The 26,032-nt window shown below is 46.5% G+C and overlaps 1 protein-coding gene across 1 annotated transcript; it reads left to right on the forward strand.

Moving 5' to 3' along the window:
• The first annotated feature begins 20 nt into the window (after positions 1 to 20).
• Positions 21 to 17,695, forward strand: PSMD13 (proteasome 26S subunit, non-ATPase 13). Its single transcript, XM_053562119.1, has 13 exons — positions 21 to 162; positions 2,215 to 2,293; positions 5,689 to 5,723; positions 5,810 to 5,865; positions 6,391 to 6,434; positions 6,633 to 6,719; positions 11,204 to 11,375; positions 13,506 to 13,585; positions 13,665 to 13,790; positions 15,567 to 15,629; positions 16,334 to 16,414; positions 16,600 to 16,716; positions 17,261 to 17,695. Exons 1-13 carry the CDS (start codon positions 68 to 70, stop codon positions 17,354 to 17,356), a joined length of 1,131 nt encoding a protein of 376 aa, XP_053418094.1. The 5' UTR covers positions 21 to 67; the 3' UTR covers positions 17,357 to 17,695.
• The last annotated feature ends 8,337 nt before the right edge of the window (positions 17,696 to 26,032 follow it).

Here is a 26,032-nt window from a genome sequence, read left to right on the forward strand (position 1 = left end):
TTCCGGCGGCCATCCCCGTGGCGTTGACGGCCCAGTGGTGCCACTGTCCCGGGGTCTTCCTGCCGACATGAAGGACGTACCGGGCTTCTTACAGCAGAGTCAGAGCTCCGGACCGGGGCAACCTGCTGTATGGCACCGTCTGGAGGAGCTCTACACGAAAAAGTGAGCGCCGAGGCGCGGGGTCCCGGGGACCGAGCGGGCGCTCAGACCGGAGTGGGGCAGCTGAGGAGGCGGAGACGTGTAGGGAGAGTGGTGCCGGGCCAGGCGGGAAGGTGGACTGAAGAACCCGAGGGGCACGGCTGAAGAGGAGGAAGGGTGGCAGCCCCCAAGGACAAAGGAGCAGACCTGCGGCCAGGATGTTGAGGTCTCGGGCCCGCTGCTTTCCTGACCGAGGGACTGCGACTGAGGCTTCTGAACTCCCTTTCCTTCTGGTCTTACTGAAAGGGTTTAGGGATGGCCTGTGATTTTAGCTCTTAATTCCAAACAAGCAAACACACTCAAGACTAGGTTGACACCCCTTTGGGAAACAAATCCCGGTGACTTGTACTTAGGCTTGCCATAGTGTGACTCTATCTACAATTATCTTTCTCACTGTCTAGAGCGGATAAACCTGAGGCCAGTGCAGAACCCCGTTGGTTCTGCGACTAATGGGACAGGGTCCAACCACTTCTCCCGCTCCCATTGTTCGTACTTTCCATTATATTTCACACTGGGTTTTGTGCCCCTAGAGAGACCTTGGAGTTTGGGTGTGTTTATAAACAGGTTGAATTTCAGAACAATTAAATTGCTGCTACTAAGCACCAATCTCTTTTAAAACGAATGGTGTAAATTGCTGTCATTGGGCTAGAGCTGATCCATAGGAAAATAACACCTCCTGTAGTAACCTCCCTGTTAACAATCCTAGCATTTAACATATTACCTTTCACTTAGCTATTCAATACATGTTTTGATGATGTTCAGCATTTAGCAGCCTTCTGCTGTTAGCAGTTTTTGAGAGCAAATTATTAGTGTTTGGAAAATAATTGCTTGTGTTGGGTAGCACTTTGTATTTCTCAAAGCATTTGTCTGCATTATTAAATATTAGCTTTTGGTTTGGGGATTAAGTGCTGTGTCACTGTCCATACTAATACTCAATTGTAATATTCAGTATATACTGATAGCTAAAGATAAATACAAGTCACATTGAGCACCTCTTGTAATTGCAGAAGTCAAATGTGACTTGAGTATTACAAATTTAATACAGTTTTTTCCTTTCTTAAAATGTGTACACATTTTTTTTTGGCACCCTCTGTATGTTAGCTCACTTTATCTTTCATTTCTCCCATTCACAGATGAGGAAACTGAAGCTCAGTTAAATCAGTACCTGAATGACTCAGCAATTAAGTAGAAGAGCTAGAGTTTCAACTTAGATCTGTATGATCCCAAAGTTCTTGTTTCCAATTGAACCTCACAAGTAACCCTTTGAAATAACATAGGAAGGTGTTCCCCATCTCATAGGTGGGAAAACAGAGTCTTAAAGAAGTTAGGTGACATAATTGAGTACCAGAACCAAGAAAAGTCTTGTGGTTTATTAACATCTGTGTTAGCAATTTTTCTGCTATACGATAGAGACAAGTTAGTACAGGTTTAGTATCCCTTCTCTGAAATGCTTGAGGACAGAAGTGTTTTGGATTTTGGAATATTTGCATTATATAATTACTGGTTCAGCATCCCTGATCCAAAAATCTGAAATCCAAAATGCTGTAATGAGCATTTCGTTTAAACCTCATATTGGCATTCAAAAATTTTTGAATCTTGGCTCGGTGCCTGTGGCTTAAGTGGCTAAGGTGCCAGCCACATACATCTGAGATGGTGGGTTCGAATCCAGCCCAGGCCGCCAAACAGCAATGAGGGCTGCAACCAAAAAATAGCTGGGCATTGTAGCGGGCACCTGTAATCACAGCTACTTGGGAGGCTGAAGCAAGAAAATCGCTTAAGCCCAGGAGTTGGAGGTTGCTGTGAGCTGCGATGCCATGGCACTCTACCTAGGGCGACAGCTTGAGGCTCTGTCTCAAAAAAAAATTTTTTTTTTTTAATTTTGAAACATTTCTTATTTTGGAGTTTTGGATTAGAGATACTCACCTTTGTATTTGTTACTTGATAGGACTGTCAAGGCTGAAGGTGTCTGTGACTAGATTTTAGTTTATTAAGTCTTAAGGTTTTTATGTTTTTCAGGTTGTGGCATCAGCTGACACTTCAGGTGCTTGATTTTGTACAGGATCCATGCTTTGCTCAAGGAGATGGTCTCATTAAGGTCAGCAGTTTACCTTGTTAAGTCAGACTGTATCAATGTGCTCAAGACTTTTTAAAACAATAGATAAGCTTTGTAACAATAACAAACTGTACCTATTATTCAACTGTTCGAAGTACTTTATTTACTTTTTTTATTTATTTTTTTTTTTTGTAGAGACAGAGTCTCACTGTACCGCCCTCGGGTAGAGTGCCGTGGCGTCACACGGCTCACAGCAACCTCTAACTCTTGGGCTTATGCGATTCTCTTGCCTCAGCCTCCCGAGCAGCTGGGACTACAGGCGCCTGCCACAACGCCTGGCTATTTTGTTGTTGTTGTTGCAGTTTGGCCGGGGCTGGGTTTGAACCCGCCACCCTCAGCATATGGGGCTGGCGCCCTACTCACTGAGCCACAGGCGCGGCCCTATTTACTTTTTATTTTTATAACAATATTAGGAGATAAGTACTACTTTTATCCCATTTTGTTAAATGTAGAAGCAAAAGTAAGAGTTTAAGTAACTTGGCCAGGTGTGGTGGCTCATGCCTGTAATCCTAGCACTCTGGGAGGCCGAGGCGAGTGGATTGCTTGAGCTAACGAGTTCGAGACCAGCCTGAGCAAAAAACCGAGAACTCGTCTCTGCTAAAAATAGAAAAACTGATGCAAAAGAATCGTTTGAGCCCAAGAGTTGGAAGTTGCTGTGAGCTTTGAGGCCACGGCACTCTACCCAGGGTGACAGCTTAAGACTCTGTCTCAAAAAAAAACGAGTGGCTCTGCAGCTGTAGCACAGAGGTTATAGCGCCAGCCACATGCACTGAGGCTGGCAGGTTCGAGCCCGGCCCAGGACAGCTAAACAACAATGACAGCTGCAACAACAACAAAAAAAAATAGCTCAGCGTTGTGGTGGGCACCGATAGTTGCAGCTACTTGGGAGGCTGAGGTAAGAGAATCACTTAAGCCCAAGAATCTGAGGTTGCTGTGAGCTGTGATGCCCTGGCACTCTATCAAGGGCAACATAGTGAGACTCTGTCTCAAAAAAAAAAAAAAAAGTTTAAGTAACTTAAATACCATTTTATTTAGGTGGCTGTTAGGTTTGTTGTGTGCTTGATTTAAATACATAACTGCCATAGGATATTTCCATTTTTCTTCCTTACTATCCCAGGGTAGTGTCAGGCTCTCCTGATCCAAAGGTGAGGTCATTCAGAGATTCCTTCTCCCAGCTTTGCCCACACTGAGCACTCCTTTTGCCCACTTTCCTAGCCATAATCTCCAGATCATTGTTAGCTCTCCTTCTCTGTTACCAGCTCATTCTGATTAAGTCATTCAACTTACCAGGAAAACTCTCTCAAATTCTTTGTCCATTCTTACTATTATTGCTCCCTCACTCTGTTATCCTGGCTATGGTAACCTCTAACTCAGTGGTTCTCAATCTGTGGGTCGCAACCCATTAGGAGGGTTGAGAACCACTGCTCTAACTGGTCTCTCTCAAACCCTTGCTATCCTCTTTGCCCCCAATCATGTTTCTAAAATACAAGTGTGATCATGTGTTTCCACTTGTTCAGCCATGCATTTTTGGGAAGAGACCAATCTTCAGGGCCTCCCACTCTATGTGCCTCAGAAATATTCCTGAAACATAATGCAGTTTTTGCGCTTTTTTTGAGACAGAGTCTCACTATGTAGCCCTTGGTAGAGTGCCGTGACATCACAGCTCACAGTAACCTCAAACTCTTGAGCTTAAGTGATTCTCTTGCCTTAGCCTCCCAAGTAGCTAAGACTACAGGCACCCACCACAGTACCCAGGTATTTGTTTTTGTTGCAGTTGTCTTTGTGTTTAGCTGGCCTGGGCTTGGTTCAAACCCACCAGCCTGGGAGTATGTGGCTGGCACCCTACACACTGAACTACGGGCACTGCCCAATGCCATGCTTTTGCATATGTTTGTTCCCATTTGAAATGTCCTTCTCTCAACTGCCCCCATCCCACACCAGATGTCCACTTCTCCAAGTGCTCTTCATTCCTTCAAACTCATGTCACCACTTATGAAATAACCTTTGAAACCTCTCTCATAGATTGTGCTTTTCTTTTTTTCTCTTTTACTTGCTCTTGAATTCACAATATTGTCCTTTCTTTAAAGACTGTTCCTCCACTAGGCCAGGAGCTCCTCAAAGACACATCATTTACCTTACACTTTCTGTGTCTGTAGCAGACTCTGACGAAGTGCTCAAGTATGTGCTGAATGGCTAAGAAATAGGGTAATGGTGTGTAATTAGCCTTAACCTTCTGAAATCTGAAGGTACTTCATTTGCTTAGTGAACATTTCAAATTGATAGTCTATCTTATTTAGAGTTCTTTGGAGATAAAAATAGATCTTCAGGACATTCTTTTTTTTTTTTTTTGACAGAGCCTCAAGTTGTCTCCCTGAGTAGAGTGCTGTGACATCACAGCTCACAGCAACTTCCAACTCCTGCACTTAAGCAATTCTCCTGTCATTTTATTTAGGTGGCTGTTAGGTTTGTTGTGTGCCTCCCAAGTAGCTAGGACTACAGGCGCCTGCCACAATGCCAGGCTATTTTTTGGTTATAGTTGTCATTGTTGTTTGGCAGGCCCAGGCTGGATTCGAACCCGCCAGCTCAGGTATATGCGACTGGCACCTTAGCTGCTTGAGCTACAGGCACTAAGCCTCTTCAGGATATTCTTAAGAGGTCTGTGTTCTAATTCCCAAAGCTAGAGAAAACCCTAGTTTCCTTTAATAATCCATTGGTGATGATTTATGTAAACATAAATAAGCCCTAATATGGGTTATTAAGCAAAACATTTATGCATTGTTTATTATGTGGTTAGCATTTTGGTTTGCAAAATATAACTTGTTGGCATTAAATCACTCTTTTTTTTTTTTTTTTTTTTTTTTTTGTAGAGACAGTCTCACTGTACCGCCCTCGGGTAGAGTGCCATGGTGTCACACGGCTCACAGCAACCTCTAACTCTTGGGCTTACGCGATTCTCTTATCTCAGCCTCCCGAGCAGCTGGGACCACAGGCGCCTGCCACAACGCCCGGCTACTTTTTTGTTGCAGTTTGGCCGGGGCTGGGTTTGAACCCACCACCCTCAGCATATGGGGCCGGTGCCCTACTCACTGAGCCACAGGTGCTGCCCTGGCATTAAATCATTCTTTAGCTAAAAATAATGTTTGGGGGGGTTTTGTTTGTTTGTTTTGTTTTCTGAGACAGAATCTCACTTTATTGCCCTGGATAGAATGCCATGGCCTCATAGCTCACAGCAACCTCAAACTCTTGGGCTCAAGGGATCCTCTTGCCTCATCCTCCTGAGTAGCTGGGACCTCAGGTGCCACCATGTGTTTGGCTGATCTTGATTTTTGGTGATGGAAAGACATCCTATAATTTTTCTCCATATTTTTGTTTCACAGCTTTATGAAAACTTCATCAGTGAATTTGAACACAGGTAAAATTCTTTGGTCAGTTTTTTACTTTGAAAATGAGTATGTCTTTATTTATTGGCATTCAGAAACTGGTGGTTTTGTATTTCAGGGTGAATCCTTTGTCTCTGGTAGAAATTATTCTTCATGTGGTTAGACAGATGACTGGTAAGCCCTACTTCGTTTCATAAAGGAGCAGATTCAAATGATAGTTAAAATGATCTTGAAAATGTAAGTTAGGCTCCGTGCATGTAGCTCAGCACCTAAGGGCGCCAGCCACATACCCCGGATCTGGCAGGTTCTAATCCAGCCTGGGTCTGCCAAACAACAATGACAACTACAATATCAACAACAACAACAAAAATAGCTGGGCATTGTGGTGGGCACCTGTAGTCCTAGCTGCTTGGGAGGCTGAGGCAAGAGAATCACTTAAGCCCAAGAGTTTGAGGTTGCTGTGAGCTGTGACACCATGGCACTACCCAGGACAACATAGTGAGACTCTTTCTCAAAATAAGACTTTTAGCTTATAAAAGCAAAATGGTTTAAAAAAGAAAAGATTTTAAGTTATGTTTTTATTATAATTTATTGTCTAAACCTAAACATTATCCTACCTGAAGGTATCTTGTCTGGTAAAACCAGTCTATACAGGTACTCTGTTGGTGGTTCTTCTGACTTTGTTCCTTTCTTTTCTAGATCCTAATGTGGCTCTTACTTTTCTGGAAAAGACCCGTGAGAAGGTAAATGTGAAGTTTGAGTAATACTTTTTAGAACATGTTACTTAACAGTTTGTATCTGCACTCACTATCCATACCTTTAGACAGTGTCTCTAATCGTGGAAGTGAAGTAATTATACAGGTAGCTGACTTACTTTGTTAGATTTCTGAGATTCCCTGTTTTTGTTTTTCGGGTTTTGTTTTTTTTTTTTATCTCTTTAGGTGAAAAGTAGTGATGAGGCGGTGATTCTGTGTAAAACAGCAATTGGAGCTCTAAAATTAAACATCGGGGACCTACAGGTTACAAAGGTGAGATCACCATAATACATATTTATCTTTAGTTTAAAAAGTTTAGCGTGTGACGCCACGGCACTCTACCAAGGGCGGTACAGTGAGACTCTGTCTCTAAAAAAAAAAAAAAAAGTTGTTTAGGCTCGGCGCCCATGCTCAGTGGTTAGGGCCCGGCCACATACACTAAGGCAAGTGGGTTTGAACAAAGCCCGGGCCTGCTAAACAACAACTACAACTGCAACCAAAAAATAGCCAGGTATTGTGGCAGGCACTATAGTCCCAGCTACTCAGGAGGCTGATGCAAGAGACTCGCTTGAGCCCAAGAATTTGAGGTTGCTGTGAGCTGTAATGCCACGACACTCTACCCAGGGCAATATAGTGAGACTATCTCAAAAAAAAAAAAAAAGCTGGGTGTCGTGGCAGCCGCCTATAGTCCCAGCTACTTGGGAGGATGAGGCAAGAGAATCACTTACGCTGGAAAGTTTGAGGTTGCTGTGAGCTGTGATGCCACTGCACTCCACCAAGAGTGACATGGTGAAACTGTCTCAAAAAATAAAGGCTCGGCACCTGTGGCTTAAGCAGCTAAGGTGCCAGCCACATACACCTGAGTTGACGGGTTCAAATCCAGCCTGGGCCCCCCAAACAATGATGGCTGCAACCAAAAAATAGCCGGGCGTTGTGGCAGGTGCCTGTAGTCCCAGCTACTTGGGAGGCAGAGGCAGGAGAATCGCTTGAGCCCAGTAGTTGGAGGTTGCTGTGAGCTGTGATGCAACAGCACTCTACCCAGGGCGATAGCTTGAGGCTCTGTCTAAAAAAAAAAAAAAAACAAGAAGTTGTTTAAACAAAAAATGCGTATTTAAAAATATTTTTAAATTATAGGAAAGTTGCAAAAATAACACAAAGAACTATACTCCTAGGTCCCCATTGTTAACCTTTTACCACTCTTGCTTTATTTTATGTGTGTATATAGTTTTTTTCCAAACGATTTAAGAGTAAGCTGGCCGGGCATGGTGGCTCATACCTGTAACCCTAGCACTCTGGGAGGCTGAGGTGGGAGGATAGCTTAGCTTGAGCTCAGGAGTTCAGAGACCAGCCTGAGCAAAAGCATGACCCCGTCTCTACTTTTAAAAATAGGAGAATTAGTCCAGGCACAGTGGCTCACACCTGTAATCCCAGCACTCTGGGAGGCCAAGGTGGGTGAATAGCTTGAGCTGAGGAGTTTGAGACCAGCCTGAGCAAGAGGGAGACCCCCATCTCTACTAAAAATAGAAAAGTTAGCTGGGCATTATAACAGGCGCCTGTAGTCCTAGCTACCTAGGAGGCTGAGTCAGGAGAATCACGTAAACCCAGGAGTTTGAGGTTGCTGTGAGCTATGACAGCACGGCACTCTACCCTAGGGCAACAGAGTGAGACTCTGTCACAAAAAAGAAAATAAACGTTGCTGGGCGGCGCCTGTGGCTCAGTGAGCAGGGCGCCGGCCCCATATGCCAAGGGTGGCGGGTTCAAACCCAGCCCCTGCCAAACTGCAACAACAACAAAAAAAAAATAGCCGGGGCGTTGTGGCTGACGCCTGTAGTCCCAGCTACTCGGGAGGCTGAGGCAGGAGAATCGCCTAAGCCAAGGAGTTGGAGGTTGCTATGAGCTGTGTGATGCCACGGCACTCTACCGAGGGCAATAAAGTGAAACTCTGTCTCTACCAAAAAATAAACGTTGCTGATACGATGCCTGCTACCATTAAACCAAAACATTCACCCATGTGACTGCAACACACCCATCCTACCATGATTGCACACAGCCTCAGCTGGCTCGAAGCATGTGTTCTCTGTAAGCAAAGCCTATTAACCGTGCGCTGCTCCTACATCATCCTTTGCTTTCTCAATCCTGTTGAAGTTTCTTTTTTTTTTTTTTTTTTTGTTGAGACAGGGTCCCACCCTATGCCCCTGAGCAGAGTGCAGTGGGCATGGTAGCTCACCGCAACCTCAGACTCGGGCTGCGGGTACCCCACTGCCTCAGCCTCTGGAAGCCACTGGGATTACAGGCGCCCGGCTGGGTTTTCCCATTTTTTTCATGAGTCAGGGTCTCACTTCGCTCAGGCGAGTCTCGAACTCCTGAGCTCAAGCAATTCTCCCTCCTGAGCCTCCCACAGTGCTGGGATTACAGGCGTTGTTGAAGTTTCTTATCTGTATTCTTACTTTCATTTCTAGTGCAATTTGAGGATAGGTATGGATTTAAGTGGCAGTAAGACCAATGGGTATGGTCACTTCACTTTGTTTAACTAGGTCCTGCATGTGTTCGTGTCTGTTTTGGTAACCATAACATTAATGGAAATTTAAGGATTAGAGTTAAAAGTGTTCATGTTCTCATTGCCCTTAAAAAGAACTTGTTCTGGGCGGCGCCTGTGGCTCAGTCGGTAGGGCACCGGTCCCATATACCGAGGGTGGCGGATTCAAACCCGGCCCCGGCTGAACTGCAAACCAAAAAAAAAAAAAAATAGCTGGGTGTTGTGGCAGGCGCCTGTAGTCCCAGCTACTCGGGAGGCTGAAGCAAGAGAATCGCTTCAGCCCAGGAGTTGGAGGTTGCTGTGAGCTGTGTGATGCCATGGCACTCTACTGAGGGCGATAAAGTGAGACTCTGTCTCTACAAAAAAAAACTTGTTCTTTGTTGCTTCTCAGTCCTAGCCCCATAGCGTACCTATTGCATTTTGTTTTGAAATAGTTAATACATACCAGTAGCTCAAAGTCACTGTAGGCCAGGTGCAATGGCTCATGCCTATAGTCCCAGCACTTTGAGAGGCCAAGATGGAGGATTGCCTGAACTCAGGAGTTCAAGACCAGCCTGAACCAGAGTGAAACTCCGTCTCTAAAAATTAATAGCCAGGCATTGTGGCAGGTGCCTGTAGTCCCCCCTACTCAGGAGGCTAAGGCAGGAGGATCACTTGAGCCCAAGAGTTTGAGGTTGCAGTGAGCTATACCACCACAGCACTCTACCCAGGCACAAAGTGAGACTCTGTCTCAATAAATAAATAAAAGTTGTTATAAAGAAAGCTATGATGGGCACGTGTGGGCCCCAACCAGCTCACTATTAAAGCGGTGCAGCACAGAGGGATCCCTGCATCCTTCAGGTGATGGTCCTGCCAGCAAGGCACCCTCTCATACCTGTGCATTCCCTTATGCTTCACTACACAGGAGTGAGTAGCAGGTGTGTAGTTTCAAAATACTGACTAGACACTAGGTTTCAGAGCCACCACTTTGACACGTGTAACCAGTGTGTTTTCACTCCTATCTGATATTCCGTTGTTTTTCACAATATACATATTTATTCTCCTATTGAAGGGATCTAGGTGGTTTTTCCTATTACAGATATGCTGTTATTAGTATTTCTGTGCCTGGTCCCTGCATACATGAGCAGAATCTCACCAGGATGTACACCTGGAGGCTACAAGTATAAGTCATGTATATCTTCACCTTTTGTAGGATGTTGCCAAGTGCTTGTCCAAGGTGTTTTATGCCCCACAGCACTGTCTTAACTCTGTATCCTCAAAACTTGGTAGATACAGACTGACTCTTGCTTGATCTAATGGAAATGAAATGATGCCTCATTGGGGGGTTAATTTGCTTTCTCAGTTACTAGTGGTGTGTTGCTTGTCTTGTGACTGCTTTGTGAGACTTCTTTGTGTTTTCCTTTGTCATAATTCCTGTTGGGTTATACATTCTATAAATATCGTTTCCTAATCTGTAGCTGGTCTTTGTACTTTTTTCTGTGTTGTTTGCTTATTTTGAGACAGAGTCACTCCGTCACCCTTAGTAGAGTGCTGTGGCATCATAGCTCACAGCAACCTCAAACTCTTGGGCTCAAGTTATTCTCTTGCCTCGGCCTCCCAAGTAGTATTACAGGTACTTGCCACAACACCCGGCTGTTTTTTTTAGAGATGGGGCCTCACTCTTGCTCAGGCCGGTCTTGAACTCCTGAGCTGGGGGCAATCCACCAGATTACAGGTGTGCACCACTATGCCTGGCTAATGTTTTTTTTGTTTGTTTGTTTTTGTGGTGATGGTGGTCTCAGTATTGCCCAGACTGGTCTTGAACTCCTGGCCACAAGCAATCCTCCTGCCTCAGCCTCCCATAGTATTGGGATTGCAAGCATTAACCAGGCCTGTGGTGTCTACTTTTTATCTTGTGATAGATTACTTTAAAACTCTTTTCAGTTAAAAAGAATGATTTTGCGGGCGGTGCCTGTGGCTCAGTCGGTAAGGCGCCTGCCCCATATATCGAGGGTGGCGGGTTCAAACTCTGCCCCGGCCAAACTGGAACCAAAAAATAGCTGGGCGTTGTGGCAGGCGCCTGTAGTCCCGGCTACTTGGGAGGCTGAGGCAAGAGAATCACTTAAGCCCAAGAGCTGGAGGTTGCTGTGAGCTAAGTGAGGCCATGGCACTCTACCAAGGGCCATAAAGTGAGACTCTGTCTCTACAAAAAAAAAAGAATGATTTTGCTTACAATGTATAGGAGACAATTGAAGATGTTGAAGAAATGCTCAACAACCTCCCCGGTGTGACATCAGTTCACAGCCGTTTCTACGACCTCTCCAGTAAATACTATCAAACAGTTGGAAATCACGCATCCTACTACAAAGACGCTCTGAGGTTTCTGGGCTGTGTCGACATCAAGGATCTCCCAGGTAATGTGGGCTGTTAAGTCCACGTTACACAGGAATTTGTTCTCCAGACATAGCAGCTGTGAGGTACTTGAGGTAATAAGTCTCAGAAATTATTCAATGGATTCATTCCATTTTGAAGAAGAGGTGGGAAGATTTGTTTAAGCTTTAGTTTCTATGCTATATTCTTAGCATTTAGTTCAGCTGAAAATGAGTCTAATTCTTCCTAGCCCCTTTTACAACGCCTTCTCTAGGTCCTTATTATTACATAAGCCAGAAATTTCTGTAGGAAGTACAGTGATGTAAGTATCTTCTAGCCATCCCCACCCCACCCCTGCCACAAGATGAATAGCCTGTGATATCCCTGTAGCTGAGGCCTTCATTTAGTAAACTGAAATTCCAGACCCATGAGAATAAATTATAAAATATTCCAGGGATTGGAGCGTAGAAAGAAAAGTGACCAGTGGAATTTGGAAAAAGTATAAGGAATGTGTTTTAGATGAGACACTTAGCATACTCAGTCAATAGCTGCATCATTCCGCCCCCCCACACCTACCCCCTGAAAGAGACTTCTAACCTATGTTAAGTGTTTCTCACAATACGCTGTTTTGTTTGGGTTTTTCTTGGAGACAGAGTCTCACTTTCACCTTTGGCAGAGTACAGTGGCATCATAGCTCACAGCAACCTCAAACTCTTGGGCTCAAGCAGTTCTCTTGCCTCAGCCTCCCAAGTAGCTGGGACTACAGGTGCCTGCCACAACACCCAGCTATTTTCTTTCTTTCTTTCTTTTTTTTTTTTTTTTTTAGAGACAGGGTCTCGTTCTGGCTCAGGCTGGTCTCAAACCAGTGAGCTCAGGCAATCCACCTGCCTCGGCCTCCCAAAGTGCTAGGATTATAGGCGTGAGCCACTGCTCCTGGTCTACTTTTTTTTTTTTTTTTTTGAGACAGAGTTTTACTTTGTCACCATGGCTAGAGTGCTGTGGCATCATAGCTCACAGCAACCTCAGACTCCTGGGCTCGAGGGATCCTCCCGCTTCAGCCTCCTAAGTAGCTGGGACTTAATAGGTGCCCGCCACAACACTCAGTTAGTTTTTCTATTTTTAGTAGAGATAGGTCTCGCTCTTGCTTAGGCTGGTCTCAAACTCCAGAGCTCAAGTAATCCACCTGCCTCTGCCTCCTAAAGGGCTAGGATTACGGTTGTGAGCCATTGCATCCAGCCTCTCAAAATGTACTGTTGAAGCTCACAAGACCAGCAGCTCTTAAAAACATTTATGCAGTTTTGTTTTTTTTTTTGTTTTTTTTTTTTTGCAGTTTTGGCCGGTTCTGGGTTTGAACCCACCACCTCCGGCATAGGGGGCTGGTGCCCTACTCCGTGAGCCACAGGCACCACCCCATTTATGCAGTTTGATTACTGTATCTCAGAAAAATATATTTGTAAAGCAACTGATATGGTCAAAAGAATAAGGGATTTGCTGTATAGGAACAGAAAGTATGTTAATTTTAGATTGAAAAGAGGCTAAAGTAGGTCATTTATGATAAATAAGAGACAGTGGCTCGGCGCCCATAGCACAGCAGTTACAGCACCAGCCACCTATACCAAGGTTGGCAGATTGGAACCCAGCCCAGGCCAGCTAAATGACAACTGCAAAAAAAAAAAAAAAATATATATATATATATATATATATATATATATAGCCAGGCATTGTGGTGGGCATCTATAGTCCCAGCTATTTGGGAGGCTGAAGTAAGAGAATCACTTAAGCCCAAAAGTTTGAGGTTGCTGTGAGCTGTGACGACATGGCACTCTACCAAGGGCAACATAGTGAGACTGTCTCAAAAAAAAAAAAGAAAGAGCTGGTACTACTTCCTAGAGGGAAGAGGTTTAAGTAACTCATTACTCCAAAAAGTAGTACAGTCTGGAAATATTATTAGATTCACATACATATAGCAGGAAAAAAAGGAATGCTCTTCCCACAAAACTCATGTATGGTTCCTGGTATAATCTAAGTCAATCTAGTACTTCATAAGAAATGGCTAGTGTTAAGGCCCTGTAATTTAACCATTCCAGAGAATGGTTTCTTTACTTTTGTGTTATGGGAGATATTCATAGCCAAACAGGACTGACTGTTGTAACTGGGCCTGTGTTGCTACACAGTGTCTGAGCAGCAGGAGAGAGCCTTCACTCTGGGACTGGCGGGACTTCTTGGTGAAGGAGTTTTTAACTTCGGAGAACTCGTAAGTTGGCCCTGAGCTCAACTTCTTTAGCGAGAGGGAAACTGGGTTTTCTTGGCCAACTGACCATCTGTCCTCACAGCTCATGCACCCTGTGCTGGAGTCCCTGAGAGGTACTGACCGACAGTGGCTGATTGACACCCTCTATGCCTTCAACAGCGGCAATGTGGAGAGATTCCAGACTCTGAAGACAGCTTGGGGCCAGCAGGTAGGTCTCTACAGCGCCACAGCCATTCATTCACTGATTCAACAGATGTTTGTGGAGCTCCATGCCAGGCACACAGGGAGGCACTGGCAAAGAGAAAGTGAAGATGGGCAGGTCCCTGCTCTCACAAAGCAGGAAGTTAAGGGTTGGTTAGTTACAAGAGTGCTTAGTGCTGCAGAGGACAAGTCCATGCTGGCTGGAGGTGCTGTCACAGGGTGTCTCCAAAGTAAGGGTGCTCTGCATGCAACAGGAACAAATGAGGAGCTGTGGGAAGAGCAGACTCAGCAGGGCAGAGAGAGAGCTGCAGCATGTTTGTTGGGCTGAGAGTGAGTGTGGGAGGCTGATGTGCAGGGGTTTTAGTGGAGAGTGGGAAAGAGCACAAGGTGAGGGGGGGACAAGTGCAGGGGGTTGATCAGCTTGACTCAGGGCCAGGAAAGACAGACACTGGGTTTCAGAGCCTGTGTGGGAGGTAGAAGTTAGCAAAAGGTGCTTACCAAGGGCTTGAGCTTTAGCAGTAAGTTTACAGTAAAATTATTAGAAGGAAATTTTACTGAATTATGTACTAGGAATTATGACGGTGTTATTTTCGTACTTTTCTGAAACATTAAATTTTCTTAAATTTTAAAGTAAACTTAGCGGAATATATAGAGCTGAAGGCACTGTGAAGCGGCAGGAAGCACCAGGTCTAACCAGCCCTAACTGGTGTGGTTACATACTGATGGCTCTTAAGAGAAAGTGTGCCACTCGGAGAGATGGCTAGCCATAGCAATTAAAAACAAACAAACAAAACCCCAGGAAATTCAGAGCTGCTTTCAAACAGCATCTATCCAAGCAGCGAAAGCCTGCCCAGAGGGTAGTGAGAACCTTTTCTGCAGAGATTGGCCTGTCTGGTACCTGTGGGAGGAATATCCCTACTAGAGCTGCCTGCATCAGGGTCTGAATTGCTAAACACTTAAATTAAGAAGTCAACTCTATCGACAAATAACTTTTTGATCTGTCTCCAAGGAGAGATTGTGCCTATCTTGCAGAAGGGTGTATTCTAGCTCTCATGACCATCACATTTTTCTTTTCTTTTCTTTTCTTTTTTTTTTTTTTTGAGACAGTCTCAAGCCATTGCCCTGGGTGGAGTGCTGTGGCATCACAGCTCACAGCAACCTCAAACTCTTGGGCTTAAGCGATTCTCTTGCCTCAGCCTCCCAAGCATCTGGGACTACAAGTGCCCACCACAACGCCTGGCTGTTTTTTTGTTGTGGTTGTCATTGTTGTATGGCAGGCCTGGGCTGGATTTGAACCTACCAGCTCCAGTGTATGTGGCTGTCACCCTAGCCGCTGAGCTATAGGCACTGAGCCGACAATCACATTTTTCATTATAAATTAATACCTTCCTCTTTTGATTCAGAACAAGTCTCTAGAACTTGCAGAATCTATTTTGCAGGGATCCCACTTAGGGTTAGCACCCTAAGGCAGCACCCTAAATGCCTGCTGGGCACCGGGACTTCCTTGACAGCACCTCATGCCTGCAGAGTCTTCCTGAAACACATAGACACAATGGCCCTGCCTGTGATGTTTATAAAATTAGTATAAATCTCATAAATTCCTTTTCTTGAGCCTTTCAGTTAGGTACTCCTCTTTAAATTTCCTAAGAAAAGTGAATTCAAATGAAGTGACAGGATTACTGAGCTTCAGCAATCTGTAGTAAACTGTGTACTATTGTAGACAGAATTCCAAACTAATCAGCACTGACATGGAGTATGTTGTTCTTTCTTTCTACACTTACAGCCTGATTTAGCAGCCAACGAAGCCCAGCTGCTGAGGAAAATTCAGTTGTTGTGCCTCATGGAGGTAAGCACACCCTAGGAGCACCTTTGTCTGTGATCTCTATTTTCAGAGCAAATATTGATAAAAATATCCTAATCAGGTCGGGTGTGGTATCTATTGTGCTTCCTGCCTCTTCACAGTGCCTTCAGCTGTATATATTCTGCTAAGTGCTAGGCCTGTAATCCTAGCACTTTGGGAGGCCGAGGCAGGTCGATAGCTTGAGCTCACAGGTTCAAGACCAACCTGAGCAAAAAGCAAGACCCCGTCTCTACTAAAAATAGAAAAACTGGGCCCCACGTGTGGCTCAGTGGGTAGGGCTCCTGCCCTATACACTGAGGGTGGCGCGTTCAAACCCAGCCCTGGGCCAAATTGCAACAAAAAACGTAGCTGGGTATTCTGGCAGGTGCCTGGAGTCCCAGCTACTCAAGAAGCTGAGGCAAGAGAATTGCCTAAGCCCAGGAGTTGGAGGTTGCTGTGAGCTGTGACGCCATGGCACTCTACCGAGGGCAATAAAGTGAGACTCTGTCTCTAAAAAAAAAACTGAGGCAAGAAAATCGCTTGAGCTCAAGAGTTGGAGGTTGCTATGAGCTATGATTCCACGGCACTCTACTCAGGGTGACAGCTTGAGACTCTGTCTCAAAAAGAAAAAGAAAAATCCTAATCAGTTCTCTGACAATTTTTATTTGGAAAAATAGTTTTAAATAGTTAATAACATGATTTTTCTTCAGATGACTTTTACACGACCTGCCAATCACAGACAACTCACTTTTGAAGAGATTGCCAAAAGTGCTAAAATCCCAGTGAACGAGGTACAGTCCCTGGACTCTGGATGTCACAGCAGCAAAACTGCCACCAGGAGGAGACAGAGGCTCTTGTGTGAGCACTCTGCTCCCCAGACTGGTCAGAGACAACAGAAAAAACATTGCCCTGTGTCTCAGAAGCCACCCAGGCCCATGGGTCAGGGTGCTTTACTCAAGCGTCTTTCCCCTTGCAGGTGGAGCTGCTGGTGATGAAGGCACTCTCAGTGGGACTTGTCAGGGGCAGTATAGACGAGGTGGACAAGCGTGTTCACATGACCTGGGTGCAGCCCCGAGTATTGGATTTGCAACAGGTGATGTGACTGAAACCCATGTTTTACCTTTCTGGATTTTTGAGTTATATCTGTGTTGTCTTAGTTTCACTTGGATGAAAGCCATTTAGGAAGAAAGCATTGTTAGACAAGAGGCTTTGGGCAATGTATTAACTGCTGTTGGGTTTTTCTGAGAACCTAATTTAATGTAAGTCTGGGATTTGAACCCTGCATTTAAAAGCTTATGATGATAACAGTGCCGGTTATGCTGATGGGGCCTGTTAATCTTGAGATAGGTACACCCCTCAATTATGTTCCTGTTCTGTGATTTGAGCTCACATCCATCTTACATTTGCTGGAAATCTGATACTGCGGATTTCCTCTGTTCTTGCCTGCAGGGTTTTTTTTTTTTTTTTTTTTAATGTCCTTAGATAAGAACTGACTGGACAGTCCTATCACACATCCCAATCCCCCACCTCGGATGTCCTTTTGGATAGAGCTCTCCATCAGGTGTTGTGGTGTTAGCCACTTGGCCTGTGACTCCCACATGTCTCAATGCCCTGTGTGGTCTTGGTTTGCACTTCAGATCAAGGGAATGAAGGATCGCCTGGAGTTCTGGTGCACTGACGTGAAGAGCATGGAGATGCTGGTGGAGCACCAGGCCCATGACATCCTCACTTAGACCCCAGCATCCCCCTGCCTGCCTGGGGGAGGCATTTCTGCAGCTGATGAAACTGGCAGCTGAGGTCTGTGTGGAGTGCAGGCGGGGGTTGGAGTCCTATGTGAAGTAGAGACTTGCTGTGGCTGTGAAAACAGGGAGAAGCCTCCTCTGTGGGTCTTTTCCGTGGGGAAAGGGTCTCTAGGTCTCAGGTGACAAGGGAAAAAGTGGCCCTTGAGTCAGGAGGATAGGCACTCCAAGGTCGAGTTTCCATCCTCATCCACCTTTGTGAACATCTTTTCCAGTATGGCTCAAGAATGCTCCTATAATAAACAGCTTTGTTTTGTTGGGTTTGTGATTCTATGTCCTGGAGTCTAGCTCTCGAGTCAATCCTGTGCCTGATTAAAAAGTATGAGCTGAAACCGAAGGAGGTCTGGGGGGGTTTGCTTTGGCCTCTCCTCTCCCTGCACATATGGGGCAGGGCAGAGCCTGGCCCTGAGAAACAAGGAAGCTTGTCTTATCTTACCGTCAGAAAGACGGGGATGTCGGCTCCCTTTTTCAGCCTTCAGGTGAATAGTGTGGACACATCCTGGCCACCATGCATCACAAGACCCAGTGGCTTTTGTGACCCATCATCCAGTCCTGGGACAGCTTGGGCTGGGTGGCTGAGGGAAACCACCAAGAGATGTCCAGTCGGGGAGTAGAGACGTGTGTGCACAAGAAGAGTCAGAGGGAACAGCAGTTGGAGGAGAGCTTTAATGTGACCTCTCAGAGGGAATGGCAGGTGGAGGAGGGCTTTGGTGCCACCTCAGCCTGTGCTCGGTGGCATGGAGCCTTCATGCAATGGAACTCCTCTTGTAGCTCTCCAAGTGGGACAGGACCCATCCTGCAGGAACGAGGAAGCTGAAGAACATCATCGAGAGCCCCATAGCCTGCTCCTGGTGGAGGGAAGCACACAAGTACACTGGGTTGTTAGGGTCAACCCAGGGTTGCGGAGGGAGGCTGTCCACCTGCCCTCTGTTCCTGGGGTCCCACAGTGTGGGGCTCCCGTGCAGTGTATCACCACTGCCATCACCAAAGTTGGTACCCCCAAGTCCTCAGCAGGGAGGACCCTCATAGAGACCAGGAGTAGCAGTCTGGGTCTTCGGTCTCCATGGGAGCTGCTGGCCTCCACCTCACCCACTGCCCCAGAGTCTGGCCCCAGACAGTGTGCACACTCTCTGGGTCCCTGTGGCCCCAGACACAATGTGCATATTTCCCATGCAGGCACATCAGGGCACTGTGCAGAAGACAGTAACCAATACGATCTTAAGTTTCAAGCAGGCAAGCACAGGACCCTTTCTTTAAGTGGTAGTCCCGATCAGAGGCTGGGTGCCTGCATGCACGGCCCCGGAGGTGACTCCACCTGGGGCCCTGTTCTCAGTGACGACTTACAGAGCCAGGCTCTGAGCTCCTGCCAAATTTCACCCTCACTCGGTTTCCTCCTGAAACAGGGCCTGGAGCGGTATCTCTATTCCTCTTGTTTCCCAAAGCTGAATCTGATGCCAGGTTGCAAAACAATCCTTTTGACCTTTACCCCCAGAGGTTTAACAGCAAATCTGGCCTAGGATGGGGACTTTAGTCTGAGTTCAAGCCTTAGTTGCATGACCTTGGGCAAATGACCTTCATGTCCTTGGTTTATTTTGCTCCAAACAAAAACACTCATGATCTGGAGTGGGGAGGGTCGGTTTGGGCTTTTAATTTTCACCTGGCCCTCAGAGCAGCCCCCACTATCCCCCATTACCAGAAGGTGAAACTAGAGTACCCATTCTTTGCCAGAAGGTAAGTGGGACCTGAAAATGGAGAGCCTCTCTCCAACAAAGACAGCTTAAAGCCAGCTGCAAGGACCCCTTTCCTGGCATTCAGACACTGAACCCCAGTACCAGGGCCACCTCTCTCTAGTCTGAACTTCTGTGTCACCCGAAACCCCAGAAATGGGCCCACTGCTGCTCTGGTGGTCACTTACCACAGGGGATGTGGGTGTTCTGGCTGGCTTGGCAGAGACATGCATCTTGGGAACTGCCCAGCACCGAAGGGGAGCTTGGAGTAGCCTGAGGGTGGGGGGCAGCCTGGGCATGGTTGTTGGCGCAGCTCCTCCCTGTGTTCAGCTGGCTTCCCTGAGTGTCCTCTGCTCACTCGGGTGTTGGGGCTTTTTATAGCTGGAGGGGGGTAGCTCCAGCTGTTCCCTCCTGTCACAGAGACTTGGCAGAAAAGACGCCTGGTTGGACCTGGGAGACAGCAGGCCTCAGACTGGCAGCCCCTGGCCTGCACTCACTGAAGTAATCCCAAGGGCTTTGTCCCCTCACAGTGTGGACAGGCACAGCACCCTCTAGAAAGGACTCCCACTTCCTCATGAAAAATGTCGATGGAAAAGGGCAGGACCAGGAAAGTCACATTTGAGAGTGCAAGAGGAGAAAATGGCCTCTCAACTGAGCAAAATTTTGATGATGATGTTCAACAGAATTAAAAAAAATCAGTTTCGGCCGGGCACAGTGGCTCACGCCTGTAATCCTGACACTCTGGAAGGCCGAGGGGGTTGGATTGCTTGAGCTCAAGAGTTCAAGACCAGCCTGAGCAAAAGCAAGACCCCATCTCTATTAAAATAGAAAAACTGTGGGCGGCGTCTGTGGCTCAGTCGGTAGGGCGCCGGCCCCATATGCCGAGGGTGGCGGGTTCAAACCCAGCCCCGGCCAAACTGCAACCAAAAAATAGCCGGGCGTTGTGGCAGGCGCCTGTTGTCCCAGCTACTCGGGAGGCTGAGGCAAGAGAATCGCTTAAGCCCAGGAGTTGGAGGTTGCTGTGAGCTGTGTGAGGCCACGGCACTCTACCGAGGGCCATAAAGTGAGACTCTGTCTCTACAAAAAAAAAAAAAAAAAATAGAAAAACTGTTAGCCTGGCGTTGTGGCGGGCGCCTGTAGTCCCAGCTACTCGGGAGGCTGAGGCAAGAGAATCGCTTAAGCCCAGGAGTTGGAGGTTGCTGTGAGCTGTATGATGCCATGGCACTCTACCAAGGGCCATAAAGTGAAACTCTGTCTCCACAAAAAAAAAGAAAAAGAAAAACTGAAGCAAGAGGATCGCTTAAGCCTAGGAGTTGGAGGTTGCTGTGAGCTATGACGCTATGGCACTCTACTCAGGGCAACAGTTTGAGACTCAAAAAAAAAAATCAGTTTCATGTACTTCATTTTCATTTTAACCTTTTTTTTTTTTGAGAGAGAGCCTCAAGCTGTCAAAGCTGTCACCCTGGGTAGAGTGCTGTGACATCACAGCTCACAGCAACCTCCAGCTCCTGGGCTCAAGCGATTCTCCTGCCTCTGCCTCCCACACAGCTGAGACTACAGATGCCCACCACAACATCCAGCTTTTTTTTTTTTTTTTTTTTTTTTTTAGAGACAGAGTTTCACTTTATGGCCCTTGGTAGAGTGCCATGGCATCATACAGCTCACAGCAACCTCCAACTCCTGGGCTTAAGCGATTCTCCTGCCTCAGCCTCCCGAGTAGCTGGGACTACAGGCCTGACTATTTTTGTTTTGATTGTAGTTGTCGTTTGGCAGGCCCGGGCTGGATTTAAACCTGCCAGCTCTGGTGTATGTGGCTGGTGCCTTAGCCACTTGAGCTATAGGCGCCGAGCCAAACAAACATATTTGAATAAATTGGAGTTTAAAATTTAAAAAGAAAGTGACATTATTTCAAAGTAAGTCATAAGTACCTGGAATACTTTAAAATTCTCTAACTTAGGGATTCCTGACTAAGCTGGATGAGCTCTTCTCATTCCCAACTGACCAGAGCGGCCCCAAGTTGCAGGCCCAGCTCCATACACACAGTGTGGTTAGGTCCACCCCTCCATGCTGATGGGCTGCCCTGGTGGGAAGAAGCCCATCACTTTCTGGGTCCTGCCATGACAGGGGCACCCAGGCAGGCCAAGGTGCCCAGGGCTGGATGTGCTGGGTTCATTTGGCTCCAGCTCAAACCTCTTCTGTTCATTGTTTCCCACAGCAAACACTTATTAATAAATTTGCTTTCCTGCTCTCTGGGAGACTGTTTCACTCACACCTTCTCTGTGTGAAACCCCAGGGAGTCTGTGCTGACCCCAAGCAGCCTGTGTCCTCTGCCCCCAACCGCCCTTCCACCAAATGCAAGGCTAGGTTCTGCTGCATCTTCTCCGGCCTTTTACTCCTTGGCTGCTAGATGCTAAGCCTGGGTTTTACACTCACCTGGTCCAGATCCCAGCTGACCTTGATGGCTCCAGTCTAGCAACCCACCCTCTCCAGACCTTACCTAGCCCTTGTCCAGACATCCTCGACACCCTAGCTGTTCCTGTCCTTTCACAATCTCTGGGATCTCCTCATCACTGTCTTTAACCCCCACCTCATGGCCAAGTTCCCACAGCCCAGCAGCACCTCCCAGCCTTCCACAGCCCCTACTCAGCCCCTACTCAGTGCACAGGCCAAGTGTCTGCACATCCACCTCCCTTTCCCTGCAGTGCTCATGCTATACCTCAGCATGCTGACTCCACCCCCACCCCCAGATGTGTCCTCCACACAGCAGCCCAGACAATCCTTCTAGAACAATCAGGTCTCTTCACTGCCTCTGCTCTATACCCTGGAACAGGCTCCACTCCCCTCCAAGGCCCACATGGTCTTGCCTGTTTCTGCCTTCCCCTGACCCCAACACTGGCCTCCGGCCTTGTTCCAAATGGGAGCTTACCATAATTCCAAAGGACACAATCCTGAATGCCACAGTCCCCAAATATCAAAATTCTGAAATATAATTCTAGAAAAAAATAATATAAAAATTATTTAAAAGATATTTCCTTACATTTATTTGAGAAACAAGAATATGACAGAACACTTCCGAGGCCACTTTACTCAATAAAATAAGCATTAATAACATGTATTTTTGCAAGATAAACACTCAAGTATACCACCAACAACTATGACGAGCAGATGGGCTGTCTTCCTAAAGAAACAAGTCAAAAGCTCGGTGCCTGTAGCTCAAGCAGCTAAGGCGCCAGCCACATACACCAGAGGTGGCAGGTTCAGATCCACCCTGGGCCTGAAAACAATGATGACAACTACAAAAAATAGCCAGGCGTTGTGGTGGGTGCCTATCGTCCCAGCTGCTTGGGGGACTGAGGCAAGAGAGTCGCTTAAGCCCAGGAGTTGGAGGTTGCTGTGAGCTGTGATACTACGATACTCTACCCAGGGTGATAGCTTGAAGCTCTATCTCAAAAAAAAAAAAAGAAAAAAAAACAGGTCAGGGGAGGTATAGATGCATCACTGTGGTTGGAACAGCCTTGTAACTGCACTCATACGAGGCCATGACAGGCAACAGGCATTCTGCATGTTCCAACACAACTGATCACAGGCCAGGATGGGGCACTACAGTGTGTGCAGGGCCCAAAGAGCCAGGACCTCAAGCCATTTTATCTTTCACAAGTATGAATGTACAGAAAGAACACTTCTTCATCACTAAGGACGTTTCATTTGTACACACAAAGTCAACACTGTGATAATGCACTTTCATGTAGTCAAATTTGCAAAAAATACATAAAATGAATTAGGGTTCTTGAAAGTTTCTACACAATGTAAACCTCCAGTATGGAAATGCCTAAAAGATGAGACACATAGCCTGGTAAAATATGTAAAAAATAATGCTGAGTGGCTCGGCGCCTGTGGCTCAAGCAGCTAAGGCTCCAGCCACATACACCTGAGCTGGTGGGTTCGAATCCAGCCCGGGCCTGCCAAACAACAATGATGGCTGCAACCAAAAAATAGCCGGGCGTTGTGGCGGGTGCCTGTAGTCCCAGCTACTTGGGAGGCGGAAGCAAGAGAATCACTTGGGCCCAGGATTTGGAGGTTGCTGTGAGCTGTAATTCCACAGCACTCTACCCAGGGCAACAGCTTGAGGCTCTGTCTGAAAATAATAATAATAATAGTGCTGAGCATTTAAAATAGTGAAAACAAAACTATAAAGACAATTTGACATGTGAAAAAGTATTACAAGGATAAATTATGAGCCATTTCCCAGAGATAGTCCATAAGAGCTAGCCAACTTCCACAGTCATTAACTATATGTTAGAGTCTTTCAGCTGCTCTTTTTTTCTCTTAGGACATGGCTTTCCTCAGAAAATACATTCACATTCATTTTCTACATTCTACAATGGATATATGCCACTGTTCTTTTTGAAATTCTTCTATGATTCCTGTAATTATGATGTTCAAGATTTTGGAAATTAGAGATTTTAGACTTGAGAGATTTTCATCTTTTGGGTTTCAACACTTTTGGGATCACATCTTTCAGGGTTATGAAAGAGGTTTACATTGTGTAGAAACTTTCAAACTTTCTGTACTTCCAAGCCTTTCCCAGACTCAGCACCTCCCACCCCTAGCCAGTGTCTACCTGGACAGCCTTTCCCCTATGTTTCTGTTTGTTTCTTCTGATCATTTAGGCTTTGTTCAAATGACATCTCCACAGATATATCTTGTTTATTGTCTGATTTCATAGCTGGAATGTGATCCCATGGGAATAGGGACTCTGTTGTGTTTGTCACTGGTTCTTTGGGGCCTAGAACACTGTCTGCTTTAGCAGATATTGCAGTCAATATTGGATGGATATATGAGTAAATGGATATATGGATGGAAAAAATGGACAGATAGGTAGATGGACGGATGGATGGATAGATGGGTGGATTGATGGGTATGTGGCCATGTGGATGGGTGGATGGACAGATAGGTGAATGGGTGGATAGATGGGTAGATGGGTGGATGGATGTATGGATGGGTGGAAAAATGAGTAGATGGATGGTTGTGAAAGACTTGGGGCAGAACCCCCCACTCAGCCCGGAGCTCTGACCACCCCAATCAACCGCAAGAGTCGTCTCTTGATGCAAAAACGCAAGAGGATTTTTATTCCTATATACAGGGACTTGATTCACAACTCTTTTAGGAGCCGAGAAATCAAGTCCCCCACAGCAGTTTTTTACAAGCTTATAAAGGCAACAACTACAAAGTAGGCGGGAATAGCAGACATGCCAGGGACTCTAACACAGTAAGAGAGAATACACACACCTGGAATTCTAATTAGATAAGGAGAACTCTAGTTCACTATTCAACTGTCTTAAGACAAGACTAATAGTCAAATATTTACTTAATAGTAAACATTTGCTGAAGCTCCTGGGGCTATCTCCTGGAGCAGTTACAAAAGGTCACATTCCTATGGTAGGGAGCGAGAAGTGGTCACATTCTCATGGTAATATTTTCTTTCATTTGGACAGGTAGATGAGTAGATGGGTGGATGGATGGATGGGTGGGTGGATGAGTGGGTGGATAGAGGTTGGGTGGGTAGATGGGCAGGTGGATGAATGAACTTTCTCTTACACACCAGGCTCTGTCCTAGATTTAGGGATATAAAGCAGAGTGAGACATGACAGACAATTTCAGGGATTACACTCCATGGTCAAAATGACCCAACAGGTTGCCATTGACCATGATAAGGCCACAGCCAGTGTATTCTTTAGTTGTCTTCAGACCAAATTGGTATAAGCCCAAGCCCAGTAGCCAGGAGCAGCAGTAGGACATCTGATACCACCAGCCCCCAGAGTCATCCGTGGTCATTGTCTGCACCCCCGGACTTGGCTGTGCCTCTATAAGTTTGCCTGGAAATGGTAATAAATTCCACTAGGAACATAATTTCACCTTCCCCAGAAAGCACATTTATTCTAAATATAGAACTACTTTCTAGGCTGTCCACCTCACCTTCCTGGTCTCAGGCCAGAGGAGGAAGGGTGTCCTAAATGTTATCTCGGGCAGCACTGTGCCCCAGTGCCGGCCACAGCCTGTGGAGGCCTACCTCCTCCTCTGCAATAATCCTTCTGCCTGAACCTTTAATTACAGCTTTGGGGTTCAGTGTGGGATAAGGGTACAGGTCTAAGTGCTCAGGGGATCCTTGGCAAGCCTGTAGTGGTGTTTTTTCTTTCAAAGATAGAACCTAGGACTCTTGAGGGAGCCCCTCCTCCTGTGAGGGCCAGAATAGAAGCTGGCAGGGAGCAGGGGTGGAAGACACCCTCCAGGAGAGCATAGCCACACCAGCCCTTCAGCTCCTTCACCCAACCCCGGACACGCCTTCTACCCTTTTGACCTTTCCAAGCACAAACCTACCTTCCTTGAGCCCTAGTCATACAGCTGCTAGGACCCCTGAAGCACTGAGGTTTGGTGCTCACCCTAACCCAGTTGTTCAAACCAAGACCTATGCTGATCCCTGCCACCACTCCCAACGCGAGCCAGAGCCGGGGAGTGTGACCCAGCCTCTCCCATCCCCAAGGGCTAGACTCTCCCCTTACACACAGGTCTGCCCTTTACTAGGTGGAAAATGATGATGTAACTCGGGAGAAAGGGAAGGTGGCCAAGTGGGGTGAGGGTGGAAACAAAGGCCACGTGTAGCAGCTGGAGAAACTGAGGCTTGGCGAGGTTCTCAGGGCCCAGGGCTCAGGTTCTGCCAGACCCATCCTGGCCTATCCTGGCTCAGCCTGGAGAGAGGCAACCCCAGGAGGTTCTCCCAAGGTTTCTGAAGGACAGAAGTGGCCCCATTGCCAAACCCTCACCCTCACCTTCTTCAACCACTCAGCACACATTTACTGTCCTAAGGGCAGGAATGGGACCAGCC

This window comes from Nycticebus coucang, chromosome 14, assembly GCF_027406575.1.
Source record: "Nycticebus coucang isolate mNycCou1 chromosome 14, mNycCou1.pri, whole genome shotgun sequence".
In the NCBI taxonomy this organism is placed as follows: domain Eukaryota; kingdom Metazoa; phylum Chordata; class Mammalia; order Primates; family Lorisidae; genus Nycticebus; species Nycticebus coucang.